Source organism: Megalobrama amblycephala, linkage group LG14 (assembly GCF_018812025.1).
Source record: "Megalobrama amblycephala isolate DHTTF-2021 linkage group LG14, ASM1881202v1, whole genome shotgun sequence".
Classification (NCBI taxonomy): domain Eukaryota; kingdom Metazoa; phylum Chordata; class Actinopteri; order Cypriniformes; family Xenocyprididae; genus Megalobrama; species Megalobrama amblycephala.
In genome coordinates this window covers 9,171,635-9,186,015 of record NC_063057.1, presented here as the reverse complement: position 1 = coordinate 9,186,015, position 14,381 = coordinate 9,171,635, and the positions used below count along the sequence as shown (strand labels likewise).

General features: G+C 36.2%; 1 protein-coding gene across 1 annotated transcript in view; it reads right to left on the bottom strand.

The window, feature by feature from the left end:
- LOC125245588 (scavenger receptor cysteine-rich type 1 protein M130-like) overlaps positions 1-14,381 on the bottom strand; it is a 105,055-nt gene that overhangs the window by 68,191 nt on the left and 22,483 nt on the right. Inside the window, exons 14-18 of the mRNA XM_048156250.1 lie at positions 13,914-13,973; positions 13,706-13,756; positions 13,491-13,568; positions 13,329-13,391; positions 13,145-13,207 (exon numbers count right to left, since the gene is read on the bottom strand). Of these exons, the coding sequence (XP_048012207.1) occupies positions 13,145-13,207; positions 13,329-13,391; positions 13,491-13,568; positions 13,706-13,756; positions 13,914-13,973 (315 nt within the window). The remainder of the gene's footprint in view (positions 1-13,144; positions 13,208-13,328; positions 13,392-13,490; positions 13,569-13,705; positions 13,757-13,913; positions 13,974-14,381) is intronic.

Below are 14,381 nucleotides of genomic sequence, written 5' to 3'. Positions count from 1 at the left end.
CATTAGTTATCACTAACAACTGAAGAATCTGCCCAGATGTTGCTCTTCTCACCAAGGCAGGTGATTGACAGCTGTTGTGTGGAGCTGCAGCTGAGAGTTTGTGGAGAGCTGCAGTTCCCCAGATGAGCTTCACTCTCTGTAGAGTATTTATTAATCATTCAGTATTTATCTAAAATATACTTCATTTATTAAAATGTGTAGTTTTAATCTGAAACCCATGACTTCATTACAGTGTGAATTTGCTCACCAGAGCAGATGACTCCAACATCTCGTCTATGAGAACATTCAGCTCGACTCCATGAAGAGATGGAACATTCTGAGAGTTTTGTTTCATTCCCGTCACAATCAAACACATCAGCCCAGATTTCACCACTTCCCTCTCCAAACCAGTCTGATCCCACAACAGACACAACAATCCCACAATTCAGCTGTCTACAGAGGACACCGGCAGCTCTTATATCCCAGCATGCATCACACACTGTGCCCCACTTATTGAGGAACCGAAGCTCCACTCTTCCAGAACAAGAGTCTCCGTTTACCAGTCTGAGATCTGTGTAACCTGAATAAACAAGTAACAGCTTATTTAAACAGCATGAAACTAGAGTCAAAATAATTCAGCAACACAACAGCAGTATATTATGTATGTAATTTATCAAAAGTAGGGGTTCCCAAACATATTCCTGGAGCCTCCACAGCACTGCACATTTTGCATGTCTCATTTGTCTGACACACCCATTTCAGATCTTGGAGTCTCGACTAATGAGCTGATGATCTGAATCAGGTGTTTGATTAAGGAGACATGGAAAACATGCAGTGTTGGGGAGGCTCCAGTAATGTGTTTGGGAACCCCTGAGCTAAAGAAATGCCAAATGTATATACTCAACCAGAACAAATAACTCCAACATCATTTTCATGGGAACAGTTGTGCTTCTGTGAAGATAATAGTGGACAGTCGTCTATCTGTGATTCATTTCCTTTGCACTGAATCTCTTCTGACCAAATCTGACCCTTTCCTTTGCCAAAAGCATCTTCTCCCAGCACCTGTACAGGAGCCCCACAGTCCAGCTGTCGACACACAACCTCTGCATCCTGCTGGTCAAAGGCAGCGTCACACACTGAACCCCATCCTTGTGTTAGAAACACCTCCACTCTCCCAGAGCACCGGTGAAGCCCGTCCACGAGTCGAAGTCTTTGCACTGAGTCTTTGAAATAGAGATTAATTAAACTCTCTATTGACTTGAAGCACAAGAGAAAACTTCCATTAATGTTTGACATTCTGTATTTAATTCATTCATTGTATCTGCATTAATTGTTTCTGTAATTTTATCTTTCTTCTGTAATTTTTTAATCATCATTAAATAAAGAATGTAATTAAGATTGTCAAATCAGACTGTGTATAATAAAAATACTTTTTTATACTTTCTGCATCATAGTATATTTTATAAATAAATAAGGAATGAAGACAAATACAAAGTCATGAAGAAAACAATAGAACAAATTTCATGCTTCATAAGATCGACACTGATGCAGTTTGTACTCACCAGCATACAGAAACATTATATTGCTTAAAAATTATGAAAGAGTGATGTGATAACAAGATGAGGGGCAGCTTACATGAACACACGACACCAGCATCTGTATTATGATGTTTACAGTACTTTGCCTTATGTTCGCGGTTTGATTTGCAGTCTTTCAGTGCAGTCTCTGATCCACTACATAGTAAATAACCCATTGAAATTGGTCCTGATCCTTGTCCAAAGTGAGCATCATATGTTGCTTTTACAGCCGTCCCACAGTCCAGCTCTCTACACACCACTGTAGCTTCAAGAATATCCCACCAATAATGACACACTGTTCCCCACTGACCATCATGAAGAACCTCCACTCGTCCAGCACAGTGATTGTTGCCATTCACTAACCTCACATTCACACTGTCTACACATGAGAGAGAGAGAGAGAGACAATTATTAAATATACCAAAACATAGTATTTAAGTGTAATACATGTAAATGATTTCAGCTCATATTCAATAATAAAGCACCTCTATATGTACTTACCAGAGGTGGTGAGTTTTACCAAATAGCACAGAAACATCAGAATCAGACAACTCTCCATCTTCTCCTTCTGCTCGACACACACTAATTCATCAAATCAGATGAAACACAAGTTTCTCCTCTGCTCCCTCAAACACACTGAAGAAACTGGCTCCTGTCAGTCCCCTAAAGAGAGAGAGACTCTCACAGCTGCCAATGACACTCACTGTTACCTTATTAGACACAACAGAGGAAATCATCAAACACAATCAGTGACAAATCAGAAAGCAGCATTTTTATTTTCTCCATATATATCAATAAAGTGTGAGCGCTGATGAGCGGGACTCCTCCTCCAGCGTGAAGAGACACTTCACTGAGGACAGACTCGTGTCAGTCATATGTCAGCGTGGAGATAAAGTCACACTAAACTTAAAGAGATTGAGAGAGAAACACTGCAGGTTATATTCAGCATCAAAGCCTGGATCTGCACACACAACATACAACACTGATGGTTTCTGTAAGTCTGATCACTTCAAACTCTTGTAACTTAGTGGAAGTAGAATTTTTTCATGAATAATCTTAAAAAATGTAACATTTTAATCTTATTGTTTCTGGATAAATTATGCTATACATGGATTTTACTGCTGTTTTATTCTAAAAAATAAATTTTGATTACACCATAGTATAATGTATATTTTTGCTAAATTCAGATGTGCTTTTATTAAGTAAATTAAATATTATCTACATAAATAAGTAAACCTTGGAGAATAACCAACAACAACAAACATGTTTAATGCCTCAATGCTGTATTTGTCCAGCAGATGGCAGTAAAGCACTTATTGAAGACTACAAGGGTCTGTCCCTGTGTTGAGCATGAAGGAGCCGTGAACATGTTTCAGGACAGAAATCATTGGTTTTTCTTCTCTTATTATAGCAACATTTATAAGTAACTTGTTTCATGTAGAGCTCATTTTCACTGCACATTAATTTAACTCTTTATCTGCTGTTGTAACAGACTATAGTCTATGCACAGAGGAACAGAATGTAATCATTAGCAAGAGTGCTTTTAATATCAGGTTTTTCACTGCAAACATTAAATTTGCCCCGTAATCTTGAATATTTGGCCTTTTCATATGAGTTTGATGCTTCATTCTATAACAACCATTTAGTAGTACATTATTTAAAAAACTCATTATAGATGCAGGTTTGTTCCTCGTATTAGTAAAATATATTTTCAGCATAAAAAAATGTTCACCAATGAACAGAATAAAAAAAATATAAGAATTGCAAGAATCGACGCTGCGTCTGTCACCATAGAAACATCATGTTGTGACTGCGAGCTGAACAAGCTCCTCCTCCTCTGTGAACGCGCACTCTGCTCGCTCTCTGTTTCATTCAATCCTCTATTATAATAAAATGGACGGTTCACGCCAATCTAGTTGCGTACATTTAACTTTATTAAACACAACAAACCCTGCCTGTACTATCAGATATAAACAACATAAGACCATAGACTGCATAAGACGACTGGTGTCACACTGAATACAGTCCGTGCTGCAACAACAACCATCCCAACATCCTTTCTTTTTTTCTTCTTCCAAGTAGCTTAAATTACACAATATAAAATTCTTATTGTATTAACATTGCAATTTCAGTAAGACGGCATTTGTAATGTCCCCTTAATGCATTCTAATACATATTCCCTTCAATTAATAAACTGTTATAACAAAAAGTGTTGTCTTCACTGTTTATCTTTTCCCCCTTTTTTCTTCTTTTTTTCCTCAGTTGGCACCAGTGGTGTAGTCGGGGCGATACGCACGCATACGCCGTATGCTTACTTTTTGCTCAGGGCTGTTTGCGTATTACAACTTCTAAGGATCAGTATTTGCGTATACCCACTTGTTTTTTGCTTCGAAAGTCCATAAAATATTGTCCTGTTAGCTTCCCCTTTAACTGTGTGTCCAATGCTGTTGTGTAAACTCGCGATTCGTTGATGTAATTGGTGCATGAGCACTTCTGTCATACCTTGTCCCGCTCATAGTCGGCTAAAAACCAGGCTTCACAGTGCGTGTTCGCGCTGCAGTGAGAGAACTCCGATCAACGCCGCTCGGTGTTTTGAGCCGTGCATTGAGCGCATTTCTCTCACTGCAGCGGTCTCGGAGTGAGAAACATGGTGGTGAGTAAATAAGACTATTAATTAATTATATAGCCTACATCATGCGTTTTCCAAGTTTCCGTACGAACTGAAAAGACCATCAGCGCAACTGAAGCCTTGTTTATAATGCATTAGTGGTGCGGGAATCATAAACATACTAGGCTAACTTTACTCTCTGAATCTTATCACGCTCCAAAAGTTTGATAAGATTTCCATTCCGACACTGATGATAAAATGTGCGATCCATTTGAATTATATTGAGAGTTAAACTGTAGCGAAGCCCCACTACAATTAAGTTTTTTAGCTGATTGAGGCGGCCAAATATGGATCAGATTCCGGTCAGAGAATCAGGAGTGGAGAAGAGATTCTTGATAATGAGGCATTTATTTACAGTCTTGAATACGCATCTGAGGTATGCAGCTGTGATATTATATGGTAGTTATTGCATGAACGCATTACACAGAGCATAATAGCAGCATAAACATGGATTAACAGGCATCTTCTACCAGTGTGCGTCGCTAATAACGGGACGTACAGGAAACAACAACTAAAACATTAGTTCCGAGGACAGGCTTTCTGACATAAACACTTTAAAACGCTATAGAGAAAGTCAAACATGTTTCTATAGGCTATGTGTAGGTTGCTATTTTTCATAACAAATGCTATGATAATGGAAAATGATATAGTTTGACTTCTTATGGCACACTGAAGTAGAAAATTCTGTCAAACTGATATTACATGTATATAAATAATACAAAACTGAGTTTACAGAGGTTACCGGGGAAACAACTCTATTTCTGCTGTTCCATATGCGCCACCTACCGACAGAGAGTGGTTTAAATTTTCATTCAGCCTGACTACTGTTTTTGTTTGTTTGTGAAACTCATGACCACATTTTTATAATGTTAATAAATTAAATTTTGAATAATTGACTTTTTTAACACCCTTTTGAATAAAATGAAACTTTAATTTCAGATATATCATTTTTTTTTTGACAGTGAATATAATTCCAAAGCAGCATGTTTAAATAATAGTCAAACTGTAAAGCAATAAAAATGTCAACCAATTTTAGAATGCACTGTATATATTTGTTTTTAATGAAACATGTTACTAGTGAACAACAACATAAAACACATTTACTGGCATGTAATAGTACACCACTTATTTTTTTAGGACTACACCACTGGTTGGCACATATGAATACAAACTCTGATCAAATATACCAACTAAATTTCCTGGAGCATGGAGGCGAGTATTAGTGGGTTACTGAACATAGTCTTTAAGGTAGTAAGGTCTAATCCCTTTTCTTCCAGTCTTTGTAATAGAAACAACAGGAGTGTCTGTGTTTTGTTTGAGTCTGTCACACTGTCTCTGTTCACCAACAAGTCTCTGTTTTTTCCTCTACTGTGTTTCTGTCCCTCCTGAGGTGTCGGCGGTTTCTCCTCAGAATGAATCGAGCTGGACGTCATTAGACCTGTAGTCCACAGGATTCACAACTGTTGCTTTTCAATGAATGTATAATTCAGATTTTGATCTCCATATCCATTTGCATATATTATATATATCTTCCAAGGGGTTTTTTCCCTCCTAGGACTTTTTTCCCAGTGTTAGCACGCTGGGTTTTTCTCCTAGGGGTTTTTTTCCACCCCTGGGAGTCAGTCGACATTGGCTTAATGTAGCACCATCTTGTATATGTTACATATTACCACGCTTGTTTGTACAGCTTATTTTTAACCACTTCCCTTTTTTCTGTGCTTCTAATATGTAAAGCTGCTTTGAAACAATTACCAATTGTAAAAGCGCTATATAAATAAATTTGACTTGACTTGACTTTTCTCCATGTTTTTGTTCCTCTGGCTGGACACGGACTCTGTCTCCTTGTTTTAGAGGATCTAGATCTGTTGCATGTCTGTTATAATATGCAGCCTGACGGTTCTTGTTTCCAATCTGTCCTTGTCGAGTGTGAATGACCTTTAGTTGTAGAAGGTTGTCATGAGCATCAGAGATCTGGTTCTCCTACTGAACAATCGCTGTGCTGGACTTGCTTTGATCCGTTGTGATGGTGTGTTTCTCTGATCGAGCATGGTGAGGTTTGGAAATCAGAGAGGTAATCAACGGTGATCAGGTAGTTTCTGTTGTCTAAAGTGAATATATCTGTCCCCACCTTAGACCATGGGTTACTTGGTAGTTTGTGAGACCACAGAGTCTCCTTCTGCTGTTTCACATCCATAGATCTGCAGATGTCACATTTCTCTATGAATGTCTTTATCTGATCATTCATCCCCAACCAATAAACACATTCTCTTGCCCTTCTTAGGAATCCCTCTATGATCAAATGTGAGTGAATGCGCTGAACAATGACACCTCTGAGTGACTCTGAGCCCGTCTGCGGTAAGTTAATGTCCGATGTATGAAACCTCGCTTTTTCACAGTTGAAACTTCTCTGCATTCAGCATACAGTGCTCTCAGATTGTCGTCATGGTCTTGGTTTGCTAATTCTAATGTCTCACCCTCTCCTGTGATGAGGATGTCATCACCTATAAGCTTTTTTGCTTCTTTGGGGGACCCATTTCACTGTACCAACTTTGTATTTCTGTACCCCCGCTGTATTACAGATTGTGCTGGTAGTGGTATTTGTGAATAAACTTTATGACATATAAATCTCTCAATCCTTCCAGAGCTTGACTGAGTTTTCTTTGAAACACCTCTGGAGCGGGGCTGATTCCCATCGGCATCCTCAGCCATCTGTATCTGCCATACAGTGTTGCAAATGTGGTCATGTAACTCAATTCCTCATCCAGGGTCACATGCTAAAATCCATTTTTGATGTCACACTGACTCACACACAGTGAAAACTTTTGCCCTTGACAAATCTGGCAGTATTTCCTCTATTGTCAGCAGAGGAAAGTGGCATCTTCTCAGAGCTCTGATGAGTGGTCTATCCTGAGGTTTCCTGATGACAATATCAAGACTGCTAATCCACTCTGTGCTGCAGTCTACTGGTGTGATGATCTCTCTTCACTGAAGATCACTCAGCTCTGCCATCATCGCCACAGGGACGCTTCTCTTGCAGTTTACAGCTCTTTTATCTTTTCTCACAGCGTCCTCTGTCACTCGTCCTTCAATCGCTCTGTTGTCCTGCAGATTTGCACACACTTTTCCAAAGTCAAATCCTGCTCCCTTAAAAGTCTCTCTCTCAAAACAGAGCTGAACATGCCGCAAACATTTCTATCGCGGATCAGAGTGTCTTTGGTCTGGCGATCAATCTCAAGTCCGTTTCATATTTTGTCAATTTTCTCATCAGAGCTGATTTCTGACAAAAAAAACAGTACCTTTCAACTGTCTCGTTCACTTTTGGACTGCAGTGGTCATCCAGTGCACTTGTTAATCTGGTGTCGAGGTTGGGATCAGGGTCTCGCACAGCTCTGAAAACTTTCAGCTTCTCCAGCGTCCGCCAAAGTAAGATTCATATACAACGTGAACTCTTCTTTCCACAATTTCCATGATTTCGCCAGATTAGTTGTTTGCCACCATGTTTCATTCTATCCTCTATTACAAATATAATGGACGGTTCACGCCAATCTAGTTGCGTACATTTAACTTTATTAAACACAACAAACCCGGGCTGTACTATCAGATTTTCGGTGCGTTCCAAACGGGATATACCGCCCTCCGAAGGGCACTTCGGAGTGAAAATAATCATGGACGCCATATTGAAGGGTCGTTCCAAACCGAAGTGCTCAAAACTGGCCACTTCAAAGGGCCCTTCAGAATGAAGGATTTCGAAGGGTACAACTGATGGACACTTTGGGCTCCCATGATCCTTTGCACAGGGAAGTTGTTTGACGTCACAGAATGGGTACAGGAGGCTCGGAGTTCGATTTTACCAATAAATGTATGTATAATATTTTTCTGTACTACTGTAATATTTATATGAGTTAGATTTGGCACATTAATGGTCAAAACGACATTGTACTTCAACAAAAATACTTTACAGCTCCCTTTATCAGTCCATTCAAATGTTTAAAATACATAGACACAATATACAATATGGTGCGATAAACCTAAATAAATAAACTAACGTTAAACAAAGGGCGCAGCTTGCACAATCTACTCTTCCTTGATTGTCTCATTAAGATGACGCAGAAGTGCGTTCCAAAAAAGAGTTTTTTTTTACCCCTATACCCTTCATCCCTTTGAAGCTCTCACTCCGGAGGGTAAACCCTTTTAAGGGATTAGGGGATGTGGATGAGCCCTTCCGAATGGAACGCAGGGATAAACAACATGAGACGACTGGTGTCACACTGAATACAGTCCGTGCTGCAACAACAACCAGCCCAACAGCAGAGCATTTAAACTAGAGTAACCAGAGTCACTCGTTTACTGGATTTAATTAAACACGTTTATATCAACTTTTTTTAATATATTTATTTTTTGTAGTGGTGGATCCAAAATGGTTGATATTCATATTCATGCATTTTTATTAATATTTATGTTAATCGTTTATGGCTTATGATTCATAAGTTTTACTTTTGATTTCATATATTCATGTACTTCTACTTTATATATATTAATTCTTATCATATTTTCAAGTATCTACTTGTTATTGTACCCTTATGGTTATTCTTATTTTATATTTAAGAGTATGATTGTTATGTTCAATTGTTCTTCAAGTGTTTCAGTGTGACAGGTCACGCTGACACGTTTGTGGTTAGACATTGGACGCCTGCCAAGTACTGCAGAAGTGATGTTTTTCAGAATTAGTGCTCATTTGAATCTGATCAAAATATGTCTGCTGACATTTAACAGTAACATTTGCAGAATTCCCTAAGGGTTAAAACAACTATTTTTTGACACTGGACCAGTGGACGACGTTATGGGTGAAATTAACCTTTCTCGTTTTAACAAAAACATCAGTTTGAGTGGGTTGGGAATTTCCCTCCATATTATGGTATAATATGGACCGAGTTGTTGATAATTTAGCTTTTTCCCTCCTTTGCTCTCCTGGGCTTCTGCTTCTTCTCTCTTATCTGCAAATATCTTAATGTTTTAATTCTTTTTGATTTTCATCTATTAGATACAATACTCTGGATTTTACAATACTCTAAATTTATTATTAACTATTGACTACTCCTTTATGATGGTTATTTTACCTTTTGGTTTTATTAAGTATTTTCATTATCGATTAAAGTTTGCGTGTGAGGCTAAATTTAATTGTAATGAATAAATAATTTTTCATCAACTTTATCTACTGCCTGGATCTCATTTTCCCAAGTTTTTGCATCAGTAGAAATAGACCTGGAAGAGTAAAATGTTTTATTGTTCAGGTAAGAGCTGTAATTCTGTATTTTAATTATAACAATTTCTCTCTAGGCTGTGATAATTTCATAGTTCGCATATCAGTTTAGTTTGAGTCTTCAGTATTTCATCATGAATTCAGTTTAATGTCACAAATTACACAGAGCTCTGGCATTCAACTCTTATTTATTGTTAAACATTGAGGAAATAAATAATACCAGGATGTGTCAACCTTTATCTGTCTGTCAATCATGTAAAAGTTAATTTTAAATAAAATATTAAATACTTGATTCCCCTCATCCAAACAATTTCACTCACATTCTGTGAAACAGGCCTATAGTGAGAATTCAATCAGTTTTAGACAGACATAAAGATAATATTAATATACGGCGGTTCTTCCCCATGATATCGAAAATAATATTGAATATCGATACTTGACAAGGTAGAAACTCCAGTATCGTGACAACACTAGTGTAGGCGCCACACATTACTGAACATTTTCAAAGGGTGTCGTGACTGAATAAAGGTCGAGAAACACTGCTGTATGAAACATGAAGAGAGAATGAATTTATAGAGCAGTGCATCTAAAGACACCGATGTTTAAGAGGAAATAAGCTGCTTTGTTTTCTTAATTTCCCATATGTTACTTGTGAATAATCCCTGTTTAGAGGCGTAATGTAATTCTCTAATGCTGTTTTATCCATGTCCAGTGAAGCTTATAGTTAACTGAGGAAAAGAAAATGACAACATCAGCTGTTGAAGAGAAAAACCAAGAAGGGTCAAACAAACCTCAACCTGCAGATGGCGCTATTGCTGCAGAAGATTCAAGATCAGAGCAAATTATTCAGACTTAAAAACTGGTTAAAATTGTTTAAAGCATTTTAAAGTAAAATGAACATCACACAATAAACTGTGCAGTTTGAGTAAAGGATTTTTTTTTCCTCACAGATGTCTAAACATTTGCATACCTTTGTCTCTCCCAGAAACATTACATTCTTGTAATTAAAATATTAAATTGTGCTCTATTTAAGTTAATTCAAGCTGACATACACAAGAACTAATGCTGGTAGTTTATGGAAACACGATAACTTATAAGCAGTAAATCTATTTTCATCATTTAACATTTATAGTATTTTGCATAATTTTCTCCTATCCTTTAACCGATCTTCTAAAAAATATTTTTGTGACATGATGAATGAATGTTATTTTTTTATTAGGTGAAAAGCATGTTATCAAAATAAAAAAAAAAATAGCTCGAATACTAAAATACAAATACTGAAATATGTTATGGAATTTTGCACAGCATGAAACCTTTCATTTAAAAACATTTAAAATAACATAAAAACATAAAACACTGAATCTTTAGTAGCAAAAAAACATTATATCCAGTAACTGTAATATGATTTGATGATCAGAGGCAGTGGGTGTGGTCAGTGAGTCATGGCCCCTCCCTCTTTATTTGACTCCTCCCCCACATCATCATAGTCTGTTTTTAAAAACAAAAGCAAATTCATATTTTTATTGTTATAAATGCATCAAGTTTTACTTTAAATGAGCAACATAACAAATAAAAATAGTTATAGGCTATAGAAATGTGACAATAACTGACCCAACAGGTTTCTCTAATCTTCATCGCTGTTCTTCACATCATCATACTCCTCCTGATCTCCCTCTGATACACATGTGAAATAAAACCTCACATTGTGATTTTAATACAGCTTGTGTCACTGATGATGTCATTGATCTCTTTCCTACACAAACCCTAATTTAATTAAAAATGTTTTTTTTTTTTAATGTAAAATAATTTAAAGTAATAAGGCAAATTATCAGATGTAGATATTGATACAACCTTACAAAATCCTCAACTTTGTAAATTATCTTTTTAATAAATGTTTTAATAATTTTATAAGAAATTCCTTTAATGTCGGATCCAATCATCCATGTGAATCAAAACATCATTGTATATCTTGTCACAGCATTTGGACATTAACGTATAAATATGTTATTTCTAATAAAGGAAAAAATACATTGATGTTATCCTGTAAATGCTTCCATTAGTAGATATATTCATTATGTTTGTGATGAATGTACTTTTTACACATCATTTTGATTTTTTTTATTGCCCTATTTTAGACTTTAAAATAGATCTGACAAAAAAAAAAAGAACAAAACTCTTAATTTAGAGCCTTATTACATTTTACTTTGTTTTGAAACCTCATATTTTTCAGAAAAACAAAATTACACATTTAACCATCTACCGCATAGAGTTGCCATATGGCAACATGCTCTTTGTGTTCATTTCCTTGCCACTGTCTATTTAAGAGAACATTCTCGTTTTTTTGGTTAGTTTAGCCAGTGATGTGCTTTGGTTAAGTCACATGACATGTAATTTTTTTTTCTATGGCGCGATTTCTGTCAGACTGCCGCCTCTTGTCGGTAGTTGCTGAAAGCAAACTAAAACGTCAGTAACAAACAATGACCCGCCCATGTCACATTCACAAAAAAAAAAATGTTAACATTATCTCAGGTAAGTTATGATGACATATTCACCACTCAAAAAAGTTATGAGATTAGTTTTTGGTAAATCGATAAAATGTCTGTGTTGTCATATGGCAACACTGCGCAATAATGGAATGGCATTATTATAATAGGTTAGATAGCTAGCAAAGGCCAGCTGCAGTCTGTTAAGCTGTAACAATAACAACATTAATGCTAGTGATATAATGTTGATTAGTCATATGTTAAGGACTGCCATGGCATTAGTATTATGGATTAAATCAACATTAGAGACCTGCCATCACAGCCAGTATACTGGCCCAGTCCTACCACTGGCCTACCATGGTGTCTCAAAAAGGCAGGTGCAAGTGGCTGTAAGTGTATTGTTAGGGTGAAGAGCACCAAATGTGATGTGTAACTGTGCCTCACCTCTAAAAAAAGTTTTCGTACAGAAAAAAGGTGAAGTTTCAAGGATGTTCATAACCTTCCTCTCATAAGATTGCGTAATGTTGAATTTTCATGAACTGCAATGTTTTTGGTTTTATCTCAATGTTTTATGATATATGATGAACAGTATTAGATTTGTTTTTAACTGTCTACATTCGCAATTTAAATAATATTCATGAAAAACGTAATGAAATTCAAAGAATATAAAGCATTATTCAGCAAAAGAGAATGGAATAAATAAAAGCACAAGATGTTGGAAAATATGTATAAGGTATTGTTTATATTGACTGCTAAAGCTTATAATAGCACCAATTTATTCAATACAAACAACAGGAAAAATATTAACTATATACACTTACACTTATTCTAAGTTATTTCCACTATTGTACGTTGTTGCCATATGGCAACATATCATAAAGTACCTTAAAATAATATTTTTTTCCAATTTTTTTTTTACAGCACTTCAAATTAAGCCATTCTAAGAAAAGAAAAAGAGTCAAATATTTTTTTCTATAGATTTATCATAATGTGTGCGGTAGAGGATTAATCTTTTAATTATATTGACAAAGTTATGTATTCATAAGAGAAAAAGAAACCCTTACATATTACCTTTTGTAATAATTATCTCATAACTTTGGAACCCTCTCAAACACGAGATCGCTTTTTGTGTTCAATATCAGTGGATGATGATAACATACAGTTCTGTGTGACTCACCTGTTACACCTGGAATGTTCTGTCCATTAATGATGACATCATCATAATCCCCTGGTGTGTCCACTACATAAACATGAAGATATAAACAGAACAAATGATACATCATCATATCAGTACTGAGCATCATTTCAGGGGTATTATGTTAAACACACACAAACAAAAAATGAATAAAAAGTTAAAACACCTTTTTTAATATTAAAGCTCTGTCCACTCATCATGACATCATCATAACTCTTAGGTGTGTCTTCTACAAATTGAACATGAGACACACATACAAAATATAGTTTATATGTATTTTTAATACATTTTAAATATTTCATATCCTATTATATAATAACAGTAACACCTGTCTCACGATCTGGTTTCAGTCCATCAGTGATGACATCATCATAGTATCCCGGTGTGATTTCCTTCTTCATCTCTTCTGCATCAAAACATGTTTATATTTTGGGTGTTTTGGAATATTTTGGGAAACAAAATTTAAATGCTGTTGCAGTTCTTGAGACCGTTCTGCTTTTTTAATCATCTGGTAATGAATGAATCATGTGATCAATTACTGACCTTTCAGGCCACTGGTGACATCATCATAATATTCAGTCTTGAACTCTTTTTCTAGAGAAAGAGAAAACTTTTAGTATTGTGAACAATTTAAACATTCAAACATTTCATTTAGTGGTAAAATATGCAAAATACATTTGATCTATTTTTTAGAGTTTGTAAATCAAATAATTTATTTTAGGTTGTTTTGAATATTCTTCAGCTCTCTAACCTGAGAGAAGCTCATCAGCATCTTCATACCCAGAATGCAGTTCTTCAGAGATGAAACTCCCTGTTAAAGGAGCAGAACAGTCAGAAACATGTTCATCATTACAAACAGACTGAATCCTCATTTCCTTTGGATCATAAAGCATTTTGTTACTGAAAACACAACACAAATATTAATTACTTACATTTTAAAAGCATTAGAGGCAGAAATCTCATGTTTTAGAGGCCTATTAGTAAACACACATGTATCCTCACATGAACCCATTCCTCACTGCCTTCCAGAAATACACACAGGAAGAGACAAACACACACACACACACACACACACACACACACACACACACACACACACACACACACACACACACCTGCACATGTACAAACATAAGAACCTCCTTATTACTCCTAAAAACACACAGGAAGAAACACTCACTGACACACACACACACACACACACACACACACACACACA